This window comes from Salvelinus alpinus, chromosome 25 (genome assembly GCF_045679555.1).
Source record: "Salvelinus alpinus chromosome 25, SLU_Salpinus.1, whole genome shotgun sequence".
In the NCBI taxonomy this organism is placed as follows: Eukaryota; Metazoa; Chordata; class Actinopteri; order Salmoniformes; family Salmonidae; genus Salvelinus; species Salvelinus alpinus.
In genome coordinates, this window is record NC_092110.1 from 17208222 (window position 1) to 17226179 (window position 17958).

General features: G+C 47.2%; 1 protein-coding gene across 1 annotated transcript in view; it reads right to left on the reverse strand.

The window, feature by feature from the left end:
* The window catches only part of syne2b (spectrin repeat containing, nuclear envelope 2b), a 139463-nt gene that overhangs the window by 75618 nt on the left and 45887 nt on the right, over window positions 1-17958 (reverse strand). Inside the window, exons 49-64 of the mRNA XM_071365033.1 lie at window positions 16558-16722; window positions 16007-16354; window positions 15644-15780; window positions 15150-15279; window positions 14438-14611; window positions 10808-14344; window positions 9111-9224; window positions 8001-8198; window positions 7580-7735; window positions 7086-7327; window positions 4828-6904; window positions 4399-4733; window positions 4091-4235; window positions 3795-3995; window positions 3286-3545; window positions 950-1109 (exon numbers count right to left, since the gene is read on the reverse strand). Of these exons, the coding sequence (XP_071221134.1) occupies window positions 950-1109; window positions 3286-3545; window positions 3795-3995; window positions 4091-4235; window positions 4399-4733; window positions 4828-6904; window positions 7086-7327; window positions 7580-7735; window positions 8001-8198; window positions 9111-9224; window positions 10808-14344; window positions 14438-14611; window positions 15150-15279; window positions 15644-15780; window positions 16007-16354; window positions 16558-16722 (8379 nt within the window). The remainder of the gene's footprint in view (window positions 1-949; window positions 1110-3285; window positions 3546-3794; window positions 3996-4090; window positions 4236-4398; window positions 4734-4827; window positions 6905-7085; window positions 7328-7579; window positions 7736-8000; window positions 8199-9110; window positions 9225-10807; window positions 14345-14437; window positions 14612-15149; window positions 15280-15643; window positions 15781-16006; window positions 16355-16557; window positions 16723-17958) is intronic.

Sequence of the window (17958 nt, forward strand, 5' to 3'; positions counted from 1 at the left end):
GTTGGACAAGACTCAGGTCTTTAGACAACACTAACACTGGTCCCCTCTCATCCACTGAGTACCAAGACAAAGCTCCGGGGAAGGTTGATAAAACCAAGCTAGCTAAAGGGATGAGGGCCCAGCCAACGGTTAAATTCAAATGTGGCACTTTGTTGGGGAACTCTTTCACTGAGCTAACAGTCTCACTGAAGACCTTCATTACAACAACCTTTCAGCAGTGAAACTCAAAACCAACCACCACATACAGTTCATGGTGGAATGATAGAGTATGGAAATATATAGTACAGTCACAACGAGACTTTCCACTTAATTCAACTTGAGCTTCAAATCATTCATTCTATGAATTTCAAATTAGATAAAAATGTGAACAGTGCAATTTGGAAGAGATATTGTCTTTGTAAACGTTTCCTCTGAGTTGATCATGTTTGTTTGCAGAGCACAGACACAGCATTGTGTTGTGGGTACAGGGATGGGAAATACCTACTCATTAGAAGCCCATTACGCATGCATCACTGTACAGAGGGGAGGGGGTTTTTCAAATCTCAACTATGCACTTATCACTATGAAATATATTAGCATTCACAGTAGGCTATGCTATAATTTGTCAAGAACACCGAAACAACCAAAACCACCTCAATAAGCAACACACTAAATATGAAAACATATATGGACAATTCCATAAAATACAGTAAATTACTGAAAATGACAAGTAAACAGTATTTTGTCATTAATTCTACTAATTGTAGTCTACCATATACTTCCATAGGAGGATGATAAAAGCAAAGACTCCAAATGCCATGCTTCAACTGTGGAACCTTTCAATCTGGCAGTCTCAACTCCTGCATGCTGCTGAGAATATTTGCTAAATTACTACACTCTGGGTGTATAGGTACATTGTGTTGTCCACACTGTATGATGTTAAGGGGTTGTGAGACAGAGGGTTACCCACCTGTAGCTTATGTGTGCTGGGACACTGCTCCAGCTGTGACAGGCGGTCTTCTGCAGCCACCAGCCATGCCTTCACCCCACTCAGCTCCTCCCTCACCTTGTCCCTCTCCTCCACCTCCGTCCGCACCACACACCGCCCCAGCATGCTCTTCTCCTTCAGACTGTAGACACAAACACACAGGCAGGTCTGTAGTGCACCAAACAGCTGGCTAAAGTCTTAGTTACAGTGCCTTCGGAAAGTATTCAGACCCCTTGACTTTCTCGACATTTTGTTATGGTACAGCCTTATTCTTAAATTGATTTAAAAAAAATCCTCAGCAGTCTACACACAGTACCCCATAATGACAAAGCGAAAACAGGTTTTTAAACATTTTTGAAAATGTATTAAAAATAAAAAACTTAAATACCTTATTTACATAAGTATTCAAACCCTTTGCTAGGAGACTCGAAATTGAGCTCAGGTGCATCCTGTTTCCATTGATCATCCTTGAGATGTTTCTACAACTTGATTGGAGTCCACCTGTGGTAAATTCAATTGATTGGACATGATTTGGAAAGGCACACACCTGTCTATATGAGGTCCCACAGTTGACAGTGCATGTCAGAGCAAAAACCAAGCCATGAGGTCGAAGGAATTGTCCTTAGAGCTCCGAGACAGGATTGTGTCAAGGCACAGATCTGGGGAAGGGTACCAACAAATGTCTGCAGCTTTGAAGGTCCCCAAGAACACAGTGGCCTCCATCATTCTTAAATGGAAGATGTTTGGAACCACCAAGACTCTTCCTAGAGCTGGCAGCCCGGCCAAACTGAGCAATCGGGAGAGAAGGGCCTTGGTCAGGAAGGTGACCAAGAACCCGATGGTCACTCTGACAGAGATCTAGAGTTCCTCTGTGGAGATGGGAGAACCTTCCAGAAGGACAACCATCTCTGCAGCACTCCACCAATCAGGCCTTTACGGTGGAGTGGCCAGACGGAAGCCACTCCTCAGTAAAAGGCACATGACAGCCTGCTTGGAGTTTCCCAAAAGGTATCTAAAACAAGATTCTCTGGAATGATAAAGATTGAACTCTTTGGCCTGAATGCCAAGTGTCACGTCTGGAGGAAACCTGGCACCATCCCTATGGTGAAGCATGGTGGTGGTGGCAGCATCATGCTGTGGGGATGTTTTTCAGCGGCAGGGACTGGGAGACTAGTCAGGATCGAGGCAAAGATGAACGGAGCAAAGTACAGAGAGATCCTTGATGAAAACCTGCTCCAGAGTGCTCAGGACCTCAGGCTTGGGCGAACGTTCACCTTCCAACAGGACAACGACCCTAAGCACACAGCCAAGATGACACAGGAGTGGCTTCGGGACAAGTCTCTGAATGTCCTTGAGTGGCCCAGCCTGAGCCTGAACTTGAACCAGATCAAACATCTCTGGAGAGACCTGAAAATAGCTGTGCAGCAACACTCCTCATCCAACCTGACAGAGCTTGAGAGGATCTGCAGAGAAGAATGGGAGAACCTCCCCAAGTAGAGGTGTGCCAAGAAGACTCAGTGCTGTAATCGCTCCAAAGGTGCTTCAACAAAGTACTGAGTAAATGTAATGTAAATGTCATATTTCATTTTTCTTATTATTTATAAATTAGCAAACATTTCTATGCTGTAACGTAACAAATTTTCGAAAAAGTCAAGGGATCTGAAAACTTTTCGAAGGCTCTGTATATCACTGTGAATCAAAAACAGCTAGCATGGTACATAACCAATATAACACATAGTCCATTTAAAAAGGAGATTTAAAAAACTCTAGTCTCTTACCTTGACTTCATAAGGCAAAGAGTTTCCTTTGGGAACTAAAGCTGACACCAAAATCAGGATGCAGAGCATCATCTCAATTCAGGTATTTAAGTATTTCACAACCTCTGCATCTGCGGTAATCTACACGGTAAGCATGTGTGTGTATGCTGTGGATGACTGAGTGGGTATGAGTATGAATCTTTCTGCGCTTGTTGTCCTGAGTGGAGAGGCACAGCAACCCTTTGCCGACCCACTTTCCCCAGAATGCTCATCCAAGTGTGAATGTGGAGCCGCTGGGAGATTGAGTACCTATGCCCTGCACTACCACAGAAACACTGATTGGTATGACCATCAATGCAACACGTTTGGCTTTTAACACTTGTCTTAAAGCCTATAGTTGTTCATTCATGCCACATGGGCATATGCTGGCATATGGGGATTTGTGTCTGAGAAGTGGGAATTAAGTGTAATATTTGAGGCACCACACACTCAGCTCCTGAAACAACAATACCAAACAATGTGTTTCCTGTCCTGTCTGTTGTATGGTGGTTGACCTCTCACCTGCCATAGCGGTCCTGCATGACCTGCAACTGTTGACACAGCGGGGTGGGCGGGGCCTGCTCCAGGTGGGCGGGGACGCCCAGCAGTCTGGCGATGCGGAGCTCGAGAGCTGAGAGAGCTCGGTGCTCACAGTCTAGCCTGTCCTGGTACTGGTCCCAGTACAACAGCAGCACCTGCAGCTCTTCCCCACACACCTTCTCCCTGGAGTCATCTGGCAGCTCAGCCTCCACCTGCTCCAGCATGATGGACGCTCGCTCCACCTGAAAGGATAACAAGAATTGGAGTTAATGAGTCAGTCTGTAAAATGTCTGCTTCCAACCTGACTTTCTGTGCTGGGTGTGTAGGGAAGAGTGGGGTCTCTATATTGTGTCAATCATTGGCTGAAAGAGTTTGGTAGATTTTATATCGCAGGGTTGAAAACAATTTAATTTCAACTCAGTCATTTTAGGAAATGTATAGCTATTTTTAAGATTGAGGTAGAGGTGTCCAGTATCTATCATGTAACTCACGCTCTTTGTAATATCACTCCATTCGTCTGCCCTCTGATTTGAGTGAGTCTTCAGATTGCGGGTGCAACGCTGCAGTCTTGCCACCTGCCTCCAGAGCGCGCTCACCGCCCCCTCCCTGCTGCAACGGCAACCCTGCTCCGGGCACCACTCCCCCAAACACTTTAGAAGCCCAGTTACAGAGTCCACCTCCTCAGACAGAGCCTGTAAAGGATAGAGAGAGTGGTTGGTAAAAAATACATATATTTTTTATAAATGTTAACGCTATGAAAAATGTGTTTAGCATTCTTTCCCCATACCTTTAGCTTAGCTTGCTGGTCGGTGCAGTCTGTGAGAGAGCTGACTTTGTGAGAGTGACAGTAGGAGAGATGGGTCTCTGCGCTTTTTACACACTGGCAGATCTCCTCATGGCACTTCCTATACCTTCTGTGATACTCAGCACACCTACAAAACACAAGCCACATATCAATCAGGCGTCACATCAATAAGACTACTACAAATGGCATTAAGCATTAGAAGGTTGGCTTGACTTGGCAGTTGAGTATTACAATCATTTCACTATCATGACTGTATCTAAGGTCCCTTGACTCTTAGAGACAGTGTCTACCTCTGCAGGACCTCCAGTTTGAGCTGGGCCTGGGCCTGGAGGGTGGACATCCGCACCAGGAGCTGGCTCAGCACCTCCCTCTGTAGACGCTCCACCATCTGGGGGCTCAGGTAGTCATGCTGGAGGGCCAGGGTCTGGAGCTGGCTTATATGGGAATGGAGCTGCTCCTCCATGGATGCCAGGGCCTGCTGGATGTCCCTCAGCCTCTCAAGGCAATCTCCGACTGGGGCTAATGAGGGATGGAGCAGGGCCTCAGCCTCCTGGAGGAACCGGACAGCACCACTCACAGCTCCAGTGTAGTCTCTCAAAGAATCCCGTGCCTGGGAAACGCTCTCCTGAAAAATCATCACCATTTTTTACATGAATAGTCAATTAACATGCATTTAATATGGTTTTGAAACACTATCAACCAAAAACAAAACAACTTGCCATCCGTAAGTCACATTCATTCAGGATTGCATTCTTCAGGTCCATCAGGTCACTATACTCCGGGGATCCATCCTGCTGCCTAGGTCCTTTCTTGCGCTCTAGAATCTTCAACACCCTCAGTCTGCACTCCACGGTCATCCGCAGGGTCACAATCCTCCAGTGCTCCTTGTCGACGGCTTCCTCTGTGGGATCGACTTGGCATGGTTGCTGCAGCTCCCGCTGGATGTCCCTTAGGAAGGCCAGCACAGCTCTCTGCTCTGACTGGAGGTGCACCTCCTTCAGCAGGCCCCACTCCAGGATCTGGATATTGTTGATCACAGTCATCTCCCAGGTTTGGAAGCTCTCCAGGTTCTGCTTAAGCCTCCCACGCTCTGCAGTCAGCTGTGAGGGATAGAGGTCCTGGGAGATGCTCTGCAGCTCATCGGCAGCCTCCTCACACAGTCTCTTTATCAGAGGGAGCTGAGTGAGGATGACCTGACCGGTCGTGTACCTCTCCTCCTTCCCCCTGTTCTCCTCCTTGGTCTGGAGGACCTGCTCCTCCACATTTTCCCGCAGTTCCTCCACACACTTCCTGAAGGTTAGGTACCTCTCGTGTTCTTTGGCCTTCATATTCAGCGTGCTCATTTTGCAGTGCAACTGGGAAATGACACACAGCAGCTCTTGTTTCTTCTCCTCAGGGATGAAGGGCTGCAGCTTGTCCACCTGGCACTTGTGCTCCACGATCATGTGTTTAAACGGCTCAATGGTGCTTAGAGTCTCCCTGGTGACCGGGAACCTGTGTCTGTTTAGGTCCACCAGCATCTGTCTCAGGCTCTTCTCCAACGTGGTCACCTTGTGCCTAGATGCGTCTTGGGTCTGAAGGAGTTCCTCCAGCTCCTGCTTGTTAGCTTTCTCATAGCTGATTATGCTCTTGATGTCCTCCTGGAGGTTTGTGAGTTTCTCATTGAGGAGGCAGTTCTCTGTGATGCTGAGCTCAGAGGCGATGTCTCTGCTCCTCATGAGAAGAGCCTCGGACACAGCAGCCTGTTTCTCCGCCTCTACCAGGGTCTCTTGAATCTGTCTGACCCGGCGATCCAGGTCTTTAGTACCCTGGCCCTCCCCCTCTCCCCTCCTGGAGGCTTCTCTATGGAGGTGACCCACCACCCAGGAGTCCAGGTCTGCTATCTGCTCTGACATATTCTCTCTAGTCTGCAGGCCTGACTCCATCTCCTTCACAGCCTTGGCTAGCTTCTCTGTGGTGGACCTGGACAGACTCTCCAGGCTGACCAGGGAGGAGTGCACCATGGGGACATCATCAGCCTGGTCCAGCTCTGGGAGCAGCTCCTCCACCTCTTCCACCAGGGCCTCCAGCTGGGCCTGCTTGGCCGCCATCTCCCACTGCAGCTTCTTCAGGTCTTTGATCTGCCGATGGACCTCCTCGGGGAGCAGGGCCACCTTCCTCCTCCGGCCCTCGATGTCGCTCTCCGTCTGCTTGGCCCAGGCAAACGCGTCCATCATTACCTTGTGGATCTTATTCATGATAGGGTTGTCACTGCTGGGGGTCTGAGAGGACACCTGCTCTCCAACACGATCCAGCTGCTCCTTGACCTGTTGGAGCCCCTGTTCTATCTGCTTTGTCTCCTTCTCCCATTGGGAGCTGTGGGCCAGAGCCTCTGAGCCCTGCTGCAGGTAGAGGTATTTCTGCTGAGCTGCAGTCAGCTCAGCATTCACCATAATCAGCTCCTGGGCCCTCTTGCTGTCCCACTGGATTGTAGTGGAATGGGGTGAGCCTGTAGCCTTTCCTATGACCTCCAGTTGCTCCTGAAGAGAGGAGATCTCTGCGAGAAGGCTGCTGGTTTCCCTGGCATAGCCATTGACACAGTACAGGGTCTTCTCTGAAGCTCTCTCTAGTGACCTCCACTCTTCCTGCAGGCCTATCTGCTGGATCTGTGCAGCAGCTCGCTTTGCCTGGTTCAGGTGGGGGGACAGCTTGGTGAGAGTGAGGATCAGCTCCCCCATGACGGTCCTGTCCTCCTCCATACCCCGCAGAAAGGAACGTAGCTCCTCAGCTTCTGCTGAGCTGCTCTCCACTGGAGATCTGCACACAGCATGGTAGAGGGGCATTATTTAAAAAAACTGAGCATTATAGACATATTATCCACTATTCACTAGGCAGTATGACCGTCAAATTGTATTGTGAAATTAGAAAATGCCTAATATTCTTACTCATAAAAACTAAAGTAAAGCTATTCATCAGAGACTGCAGTGACAACACTCACGTTGTGAGGGCCTCCAGCTCTGCAGACAGCTTCTCCAGAGTGGCCTTGACTGTCTGTGTCTGCCTGTCCGCCTCAGTGACCAGCTGCAGCTGGGCCTCCTTACAGTGGACAGCTTCTGAGGCATCCCACACTGCTGCGCCCCACTGGCTCTCCACATGCTCAAAGGCCTCCCGGTCTGCAGTCTGAGCCTCTCTGGGCTGGGAGAACACAGACACCTGGGTCTGAGCAGCCTGTCTGCACTCCTGGAACCACAACATACAAAACACACACTCAGTAGGATGTTCACTCTAGGAATAATGATCAACTGACTCAATAGGACAGACTTGAATAGCTTCTAACTTAAATATCAACCTCTGTGTTGACATTTAAATAGGTTACTATTGTGAACTGTACTGTGGATTATGTTGTGGGTTTCTATTGTGCGTTGCTGTTGTGGTTTTCTGGTGTGTTGTGCATTGCTATTGGGTTGCGGTTTATTTTGGCCTGGCTCTCACCTCGGCCTCCTCCACCTGCAAAGCCATGGCTGCGGGGCTGAGGTCTGCAGGGCGGTTTCTGCAGCCCAGTACACTGACCACCAGCCTGCTCAGACGAGCCTGCAGGTCAGCCAGAGACGTGTTCAGAATCCTCATGGGGTCCTCCCAAGGTTTAATCTGTGGTTACACACAAAGAGACAGTATGACCATGTGGACAGTGTGGTGCGCTTCGACAAAGATTGAGATACTAATAATTCAAGCTATTGTAATATGTTTTTTCCTTGCCTGGGCAATTTTTTAAAAGTGTTCTGACAATGACATTGCATAACTGCTCGCACAAATGTTCAAATATCAGATACATTTCAAACACTAATACAAAGCATTACTATCACAAACTCAAAAATGTGTATGTGCACCTCTGTACAGTAACCTTTGGGCGTACCTCAATGAGAATGCTCTTTGGTCCAGTTTGTGACAGGCGCTGGATGTCAGTGAAGATGTCCTGCATGGTGGGTCCTTCTGGTACAGCTGGGGTCTCTTTTTTCACAAAAGGGTCTGGGGTTAGAGTCTCCTTGTTTACAACAGGGACTGCTGCCTCAACAGGAGCTGCTGGCTTCTCTGTGCTGCACACCTGTTGCTGCTATGAAAACCAAAATAACAATTAACCTGTGAATGAATAGCGGACTTCCAGGCATTCACCAAAGCCTACGTCAAACCTGTGGTGTCAAAAACCACGGTTGGAAGTGGTGAAAAATAATACTCCCCACAACAACACTCACTGCAATGAAGTGAACACTAGAGTGGGCAGGATCAGTGTTTAGTCTTTCTGCCTATGACATCATAGAGAGTGACATCATGAGAGAGGCGGGCGGCTCACATTCCTGTCCAGGAGCCGTGTGTTCCGTGCAAACACAGGTAAAGACCTTATATATATATACAGTCTATGGTCAAGACAGCACAGGCCCTTGTTCTTTGTTCAGACTACATTGTATTCTTTAAAAAACATTTAAAAGTACCTTGGGTAGTTGTCCTTTGCTGCATTATGAGTGAGGGAGTAAATATTAACATTATCAACATTATCAAAAGTTATCAACAGCTATCAACGTCATTAACAGAAGACTAAGCATTCTTTGTAGACCCAAGCTACAACACACACAAAATAACAGGTGTTTTTTCATTTTCATTTCCACCTAGAGCCATGCAAATGTGGTGGTTTTAATACAATTTTGGCTATAGCATTACTTCCCTGAAGCAACGTCACTCACTGTATTCACTCTCATCCCTCCAAATATTTCTCTCACTCTGCCATCTCTTTGTCTCTCTAGGTAAGACCTCTAATCCTTCTAGCTGCTCTGAGGTACAGGGGCATTCAAAATGTTCTGTCCTTTAGAACAATGTGCCACAGAACCCCAGAGATAAACCAGACTAGAATCAAGCCTGTCTCGCTTATACAGCTCATATTACAGAGCCTGGAGATAGAACCCCACACTTTCTCAAAACAAACATGGGGGTATTTTACAGCTTTGAGTGAGTGAGCGAGCAATGGACTCACCTGTGGCAAGTCACTGCCATCCGGCTTTGCCCTCTCTATGCTCTCTGTTGCCATAGCAACAGGGCCTGGGCGCAGATTCCCAAAACACTTCTTATGCAAAGACTTTAGAAGCTTCTTAAGAAAAAAAATAAGAAGTTCATAAGATAGTTTGTAAATGCAATTCCTCAACAATATATTAAGGTTGAATGATTTTCTTACAAACTTCTCAAATATCTTCTTACAAATCTTCTTAATAACCTCTTGAAGCTAGGGGGCAGAATTTTTATGTTTGGAAAAATAACGTTCCCAATGTAAGCTGCCTATTTCTCAGGTCCAGATGCTAGAATATGCATATAATTGACAGAGTAGGATAGAAAACACTCTAAAGTTTCCAAAACTGTCAAAATATTGTCTGTGAGTATAACAGAAGTGATTTTGCAGGCGAAAACCTGAGGAAATCCAACCCGGAAGTGACTCTTATTTTGAAAAATCACTGTTCCATTGCCTGTCTTTCGTCCATTTAAAGGGATATCAACCAGATTCCTTTTCCTATGGCTTCCTCAGGGTGTGAACAGTCTTTAGACATAGTTTCAAGCTTTTATTCTGAAAAATGAGCGAGATTTATCAAATCGCGTCAGTGGATAGACGGATGTCCTTCCATTAGTTCATGCGCGCGACACTGGTCGCTCGACATTTTCTTTCTCTCCTGTATTGAATAGTTTACCGTCCGGTTGAAATATTAACGATTATTTATGTTAAAAACAACCTGAGGATTGATTATTAAAAACGTTTGACATGTTTCTACGAACTTTACAGATACTATTTGGAATTTTCGTCTGTCGTTCATGACTGCTCGAGCCTGTTGATTTCTGAACATAACGCACCAACCAAATGGAGGTTTTTGGATATAAAAATAATATTTATCGAACAAAAGGAACATTTATTGTGTAACTGGGAGTCCCGTGAGTGCAAACATCTGAAGATCATCAAAGGTAAGCGATTAATTTTATTGCTTATCTGGCATTCGTGACCAATCTACATTGCTGCTAGCTGTTCGTAATGTTTTGTCTAGTGATCGATAAACTCACAAACGCTTGGATTGCTTTCGCTGTAAAGCATATTTTCAAAATCTGACACGATAGGTGGATTAACAACAAGCTAAGCTGTGTTTTGGTATATTTCACTTGTGATTTCATGAAAATAAATATTTTTAGCAATTTTATTTGAATTTGGCACTCTGCAATTCAGCGGTTGTTTACGAAAATGAGGCAACCGTTTTAGCTAGCTATCTAGCTAGCAATGGCAATCATGTTAGCATATTTCTTACTGAGATGACTGTTCTAAAACATGTTCTTGGGTTTAAAATAATCAATACTGACACTTTTAGATGAAGTTTGTGAGTGAATTAAATATGTTCAATTGCTTTCCTGAGCTTTTTCTCCCACTGCCCTGAGTTTAAGGGTTTAGCCATCTTGGAATTAACAACATTTCCAATAACGTTATTTTCAAGAATCTAATTTCTTCTTAACTTTTTGCTTAAGGAGAAACATAGGAAATAACGCAAGAAAATATTCAAGAACCTTTTCTTAATTTTCTTCTTAAGTCTATAGTTAAGGAAAAAATGGCAGAAGGTTTTATGAATCTGGGCCCTCCTTGAGCTCCTTCCTCTTTTGCTCCTCTTCATCTGTCTGTTGTTTGTCTAATTTGGCCACACTTACCTCTGGCTGGCCTTTAGTGCTGCTCTCCCGGTCTTCTTTTCGGGTGTTCTCAGTTGCAGCTGTAGCTCCATGTTGCTTGATTGGTTGGGCAGCATCTCTCTTTGGCTGTTTTTCACTCACTGACTGACTCTCACTTTCGATTTTAGCTGACTGTTTTCTGTCTGGTTGGGCAGTAGCCTCCAACTTCACCTTTGGTTCGGTCAGACTTTCTTGCGCCTCACATTGGTCATGTTCACTTCTCCACTCTTTATCATGCTCTTCCCAGGTCCCTCTGCCCTGAACCTCAATAGCTCTGTCACTCGTTGCTTTGGAGGGTTCTGGTTGAGTCTGTGGTAGGCATGCATTGCTAACCTCTGCCTGAGATATGTCAATTTCAGTCCACACTGTCTCTGCTTTCTCTGACTGCAATGTCTTAGTGACGCGTATCTTTGTTTGACTGGGTTGATCAGAACCGATTATCTTGCTCTCCGGTTTAGTCAGAGCTGAAGCTTCTTGTTTGACTGGTATGGTTTTCTCTTTGACAGGGGTGTGTGACAGTGGCTTAGCTTGCTGACTGTCCTGGGTGGGAGCCTGTTGGCTCTTGGCTGTCTTCTTGGTCCGAGGCAGTGTGGATGGTACTGGTGCTTTTGGTTCGACTTGTGTCTGGATAGAGGTGACAGCAAGAAGTACAGCCACATCGGCCTTCTGTTTACTTATCTCAGAGGCCAGGGGTGATGCAGAAGGTGCTGGTGGAGTTGGTGCTTTTGGTTGGTCCTCTTTCCCAACTTTCTGGACATCACTCACTGTGGCCAGGTCCGGTACAATGTACCGCTGTTCAGTCTCAGTCTTGCTGTCCTTCCATAACTCCTCAATGTTATACTTGACCCTGGTCTCCACAGCTCTCTCAGGCTGTGTGTCAGAGGCCTGGGGTAGAAGGGCCTGGGTTGTAGCCTGCTGGCTCTTGGCTGTCTTCTTAGTACGAGGCGGTGTGGATGGTGCTTTTGCTTTGTCCTCTGTCTGGGTTGAGGTGACAGCAGGAGGTACAGCCACATCACTCACTGTGGGCAGGTCCAGTACAATGTACCGTTGTTCAGTGTCATCCTTGCTGTCCTTCCATAACTCCTCAGTGTTATACTTGTCCTTGTTCTCCACAGCAGGCTGTGTGTTAGAGGGCTGGGCCTGCTGGCTCTTGGCTGTCTCCTTGGTACGAGGCGATGTGGATGGTGCTTTAGTTTTGTCTTCTGTCTGGATTGAAGTGACAGCAGTAGCAACAGGCTCTTTCTGGACATCACTCACCGTGGGCAGGTCCAGTACAATGTATCGTTGTTCAGTCTCAGTCTTGCTGTCCTTCCATAATTCCTCAGTGTTATACTTGACACTGTCCTCCAAAGCTCTCTCAGGCTGTGTGTCAGAGGCCTGGGGTAGAAGGGCCTGGGTTGTAGCCTGCTGGCTCTTGGCTGTCTTCTTAGTACGAGGCGGTGTGGATGGTGATTTTGCTTTGTCCTCTGTCTGGGTTGAGGTGACAGCAGGAGGTACAGCAACATCGCTCACTGTGGGCAGGTCCAGTACAATGTATCGTTGTTCAGTCTCAGTCTTGCTGTCCTTCCATAATTCCTCAGTGTTATACTTGACACTGTCCTCCACAGCTCTCTCAGGCTGTGTGTCAGAGGCCTGGGGTAGAAGGGCCTGGGTTGTAGCCTGCTGGCTCTTGGCTGTCTTCTTAGTACGAGGCGGTGTGGATGGTGCTTTTGCTTTGTCCTCTGTCTGGGTTGAGGTGACAGCAGGAGGTACAGCAACATCGCTCACTGTGGGCAGGTCCAGTACAATGTATCGTTGTTCAGTCTCAGCCTTGCTGTCCTTCCATAACTCCTCAGTGTTATACTTGACCCTGTTCTCCACAGCTCTCTCAGGCTGTGTGTCAGAGGGCTGGGCCTGCTGGCTCTTGGCTTTTCTCTTGTTGCGAGGTGGTGTGGACGGGGGTGGTGCTTTGACTCCTGTCTGGACAGAGGCAACAGCAGTGGGCTGAGCCACATTAGGCAAGTCCAGTATAAGGTCTCGTTGTTCAGTCTCAGTGTTGCTGTCCTTCCATAACTCCTCAGTGTTATACTTGACCTTGTTCTCCACAGCTCTGTCCGACTGGGACTGAGGAAGCCTATTCTCAGGGTGTTCACTGGGCCTTACCGTGGAGTCCTGTGATTCTGTCTGCTGTGGACTGTGACTGGACGGACTGAATGACTTTGTTCCTGGATATCCAGAACTGGTGGACTGAGTGTCCGAGTCCATTTTGTCGGTATCAAGCACTACTTCTCCGGAGGATATGATAAGTGCGGTGTCACTGCTCATCAGTGGCCATATCTCTGGTGTCTGCACATACACAGTGTCAGTGTCCAGAATGACCGAGGACACTTTCTTCTCTAGTGGCTGCGGTGTGTCGACATCATAACACACTTGGCTTTTTGTGTCAGGGACGTGAGCTTGTTTTACCTGAGATTGTTTTACTTGTGTGTCGTCATGACTACGTTGTCTTTCAGAGTCAATGTAAGCATGCTGTGAGCGTAGGGCATCCGTCAAATATGTCTCCTGATCAAGGCCCTGGTCTGTCTGGTCAGTTGCCTGACTAACCGTCTTCACAGTTGTAGTCTCTACTCTTGTGACATGAGTATCACCATGCTCCTTGACTGCAGTTCTCTCTGTCAACAGGGTCTCAGACGATCGACTCTTGGTATCTTGTATTTGGATGGTGGTGGAAGTTATGTCCGTCTTCAGGGTTTCAACCGATCGAGTGGTCACTATCGTGCTCTGTTTAGGCTCTACTGCAGCTTTTGGCACCTGTGTGACAGCAGTTTTATTCTCCTTTGCCGGTTCTGGTGTCATGACAGACCCTGAACTTGGTGCTTCAGTATGCGCCATGGCAGTGACAGCTGAAGTCTCCTGTTTGACTGGTATGATTTTCTCTGTGACAGGGGGGAGTGGCTGTGGTATGTTTTTCTCTGTGACAGGGGGGAGTGGCTGTGGTATGATTTTCTCTGTGACAGGGGGGAGTGGCTGTGGTATGTTTTTCTCTGTGACAGGGGGGAGTGGCTGTGGTATGTTTTTCTCCGTGACAGGGGGGAGTGGCTGTGGTATGATTTTCTCTTTGACAGGGGGGAGTGGCTGTGGTATGATTTTCTCTGTGACAGGGGGGAGTGGCTGTGGTATGATTTTCTCTGTGACAGGGGGGAGTGGCTGTGGTATGATTTTCTCTGTGACAGGGGGGAGTGGTTGTGGTATGATTTTCTCTGTGACAGGGGGGAGTGGCTGTGGTATGATTTTCTCTGTGACAGGGGGGAGTGGCTGTGGTATGTTTTTCTCTGTGACAGGGGGGAGTGGTTGTGGTATGATTTTCTCTTTGATATGGAGAAGTAACTGTGGTGTAGCTTGCTGACTCTCCTGGGTGGGAGTCTGCTTGGTCTTGGCTGTCCTCCTAGGTGGTGCGGCTGGTTTGTCTTCTGTCTGGACTGAGGTGACAGCAACGGGCTGAGTCACATCTATTTTCTGTTTACTCTTCTCAGCTACATCCTGGGAGGGAAAAGGAGAGAAAATATGAATACAAAATGTTGTTGCATTAAACAGTTTAACAATGGGCTGGTTGGGGATCTGTAAAGTTCTCACTTTCAGAGTCCTGGTGAGAAAGGTGCTGTGTGTGTCTGCATCCCTGAGTGTTGCAGTGGTGTCTTTCTCCAGTCTGTCTGCTTGGTCAGGCTTCAGGCAGTCCACCAGGAACTGTCTGTGAGACAGCACCTCCTTCAGGGCCTTTTGGAACTGCACACCCTCCTCTAATGCAGCCTGAAGAAGGAAGAACCACTGTCACATGCTCTACCATCAGTGAGTGATGAGTGTTTCCATGTTTACTCAAAAACTCTGAGTTCTTGGAATAGTTTATATCCCTGACCTCACTAGCTCTGATTCATGTTGTTTCAACAATCTAGCAAATGGAGCACAGTGAGTGGACTTACGTCACGTATTACAGGATGTACCCATAGGCACTAAACAAAGTCCTTGATAATGTTCCTGTAATAATTGGAAATAATGACCGAATTCAAAACATCTACACACTTACGCACCCTGGCAATTACTTCAGCATGGCATACAGTAATATTGTGTTCCCTCTACAGTTCTAATAATTTGCTCCCATACCCAGGAAGCCAACATTACTGCAAAACTTTCAATTGTATTGTATGTGATGCTCATAAAACTAGATTGTGCAATGAAAGTACAAAAAGCTGACACAAACCGAATTACATATCGATTTGGATATATTGAAGACTTTAAACTTCATCATATCAACATTCATTCTGTTTGATTGAGAGGCCTGTGCTATAACCTGGATGGAGGGGGCTGTCCGTGTGGGTGACGAGTGGTTCCACTGCTGCAGAAGCTGAACAGAGGCTGTGAGGCAGCGAGCTGTGTTCTCAGTGCAGCAGCTCTGCCTCTCACCTAACCTGGTCTTCAGACTACACACACACAGAGTGAGAGTGAGAGAGAGAGAGAGGATAGCATCAGCACACTGACAGGATATTCATATGTTCAAGCTGATACAATCTCTTAGATTAGTTAATAGCTACTATACTAAACATCCCAGCTACTCATGTATATAAGAATTCCATGTCTCTATCTTTTGCAACTTGCTACCCCTCAAACTACAAAGAAAGATCAGCATGTTCCGTTATCTATGATATAAGGGAGTAATAACAATTAAAACTGAAATTGAAATGGAAGAGAGCCAGCTGAGTTTAAACTTGGAGAGCAACAGGAAGAGGTTCTGTGCACTGCACAGTTTGATAATGAGCTGAATGTTTGGGATGCCAAGTCTAGTACCTGTCGTGCTGCTGGCTCAGTAACTCCATTATGGAGATGACTTCAGCGGGAAGGTCCTCCTCTGTGGATGCAGATCTGGCAGCCTGACGCAGGTCATGAACTTTAAGCCCTAACCCCTCCAACGACCTCTCGCAGTTCTAAAGGGTGCACAAGTGTAAAACTCAGGTTAGAGTCTCGGAGCGATATAGAACTATAATTTACTTGTATTTACTTTGTTGCAAATGTCCCACAGACTGTGTACATTGATTATTTTAAGTTGTTTAAAAAGAAATACCTTAATATGGGAACTAAATGATCATGCATTGATCCAGGGCAGTAGTACAGTGCCAAACAGAGCAGAGTCATTTGGAGCAGCGGAGGTACCTTGAGGCTGTGCCAGTGCTGCTGGAGCTGGGCTATGTTGGGGTGTGGCTCGCTGTAGCTCAGGGCCTGGTCCAGAGAACGGAGCTCCCACTGCAGGGCTTTGGCCCTCTCCCTCAGGCCCTGGGCCTTCTTGGCCATCTTCGCATCCAGCTCCTTCAGCTGGGCCTCGCAGCCTCCCAGCCTTTCCCTCATCTCCCTCTCAGAAGAAGTGAGGAGGTCGTGGAGGTGGCTGACCTCTAGGGTCAGGGTGTCCCGACCGGCAGGGGTGCAGCGGCTCAGCAGGGTGTCTCGGATTGCGTCCAGCTCCCTCATCTCCCTCTCCTCCCTGTCGACAGTCTGGAGCAGGGCCTGTGGGAGGAGGGCACATACATTATTTACAACCCTCAGACTAGCAATAGGGACAATATGGTCTTAACAAGCTGTCCTGAAGCACATACAGTAAAACAATAGTATGACATATTTTGCGATGCACAAATAAGCTAATAGCAAATACAATACATTGCAATACAATGCTGTTCTTTCATGCTCTTTTCCATGCTCCTGTAACTAACCTTCAGGGTGTTGGCGTAGCTGTGTAGAGCCTGTCTGTCTGTGGGCTGGGGGCCCAGACCCTTCACATGCTCCCTCAGCCAGTCCTGGGCTGCCCCATGCTGTTCCACTAGCTGGGCACAGTGCCTCTCCATGTGGATGCCCTCCTCCATCCTCACACAGGCCTCCTGGAACATACATACACACACATTATAATTACCAACACGTCTTTCAATGGGCACTGATTCAAAGAGGAAAATTACAATTATAACAATTTCTATACAATGTACAGTGCATTCGGAAAGTGTTCAAACCCCTTCCCTTTTTACACATTTTGTTACGTTACAGCCTTATTCTAAAATGAATTAAAGACATTTTTTCCCTCATCAATCTACACACCATACCCCATAATGACAAAGCAAAAACAGGTTTATAGAACATTTTTACATAACTATTCAGACACTTTGCTATGAGATTCGAAATTGAGCAATCGGGGGAGAAGGGCCTTGGTCAGGGAGGTGACCAAGAACCCGATGGTCACTCTGACAGAGCTCCAGTGTTCCTCTGTGGAAATGGGAGAACTTTCAAGAAGGGCAACCATCTCTGCAGCACTCTACCAATCAGGTCTTTATGGTAGAGTGACCAGACGGGAACCACTCCTCAGTAAAAGTCACATGACAGCATGCTTGGAGTTTCCCAAAAGGCACCTAAAGGACTCTGACCATGAGAAACAAGATTCTCTGGTCTGATGAAACCAAGAGTGAACTCTTTGGCCTGAATGCCAAGTGTCACGTCTGGAGGAAACCTGGCACTATCCCTAAGGTGAAGCATGGTGGTGGCAGCCTCATGCTGTGGGGATGTTTTCAGCAGCAGGGACTGGGAGGCTTGTCAGGATCGAGCAAAAGATGAACAGAGAAAAGTACAGTGAGATTCTTAATGAAAACCTGCTCCAGAGCACTCAGGACCTCAGACTGGGGCGAAGGTTCATCTTCCAACAGGACAAGTCTCTGGATGTCCTTGAGTTGCCCAGCCAGAGCCCGGACTTGAACCCAATCGAACATCTCTGGAGATACCTGAAAATAGCTGTGCAGCGACATTCCCAATCCAACCTGACAGAGCTTGAGAGGGTCTGCAGAGAAGAATGGGAGAAACTCCCCAAATACAGATGTGCCAAACTTGTAGCGTCATACTCAAGAAGACTCAAGGCTGTAATCCCTGCCAAAGGTGCTTAAACAAATGTGAGGGATCAGCCGGATCAAGTGGTCCGACTGCACCCTCTCCTGGAGGTGGGCCGCAGTACAGCCACTACTGACGAGCTCACCTGAGGCCAATTGACTGATTGTTTGTGTTCTCTTAAGGACCTGACTGAAGGGGCAGAGTGATTATGAGCCGGAGACTATGCCGAATTCCGGGACAGAAGGATC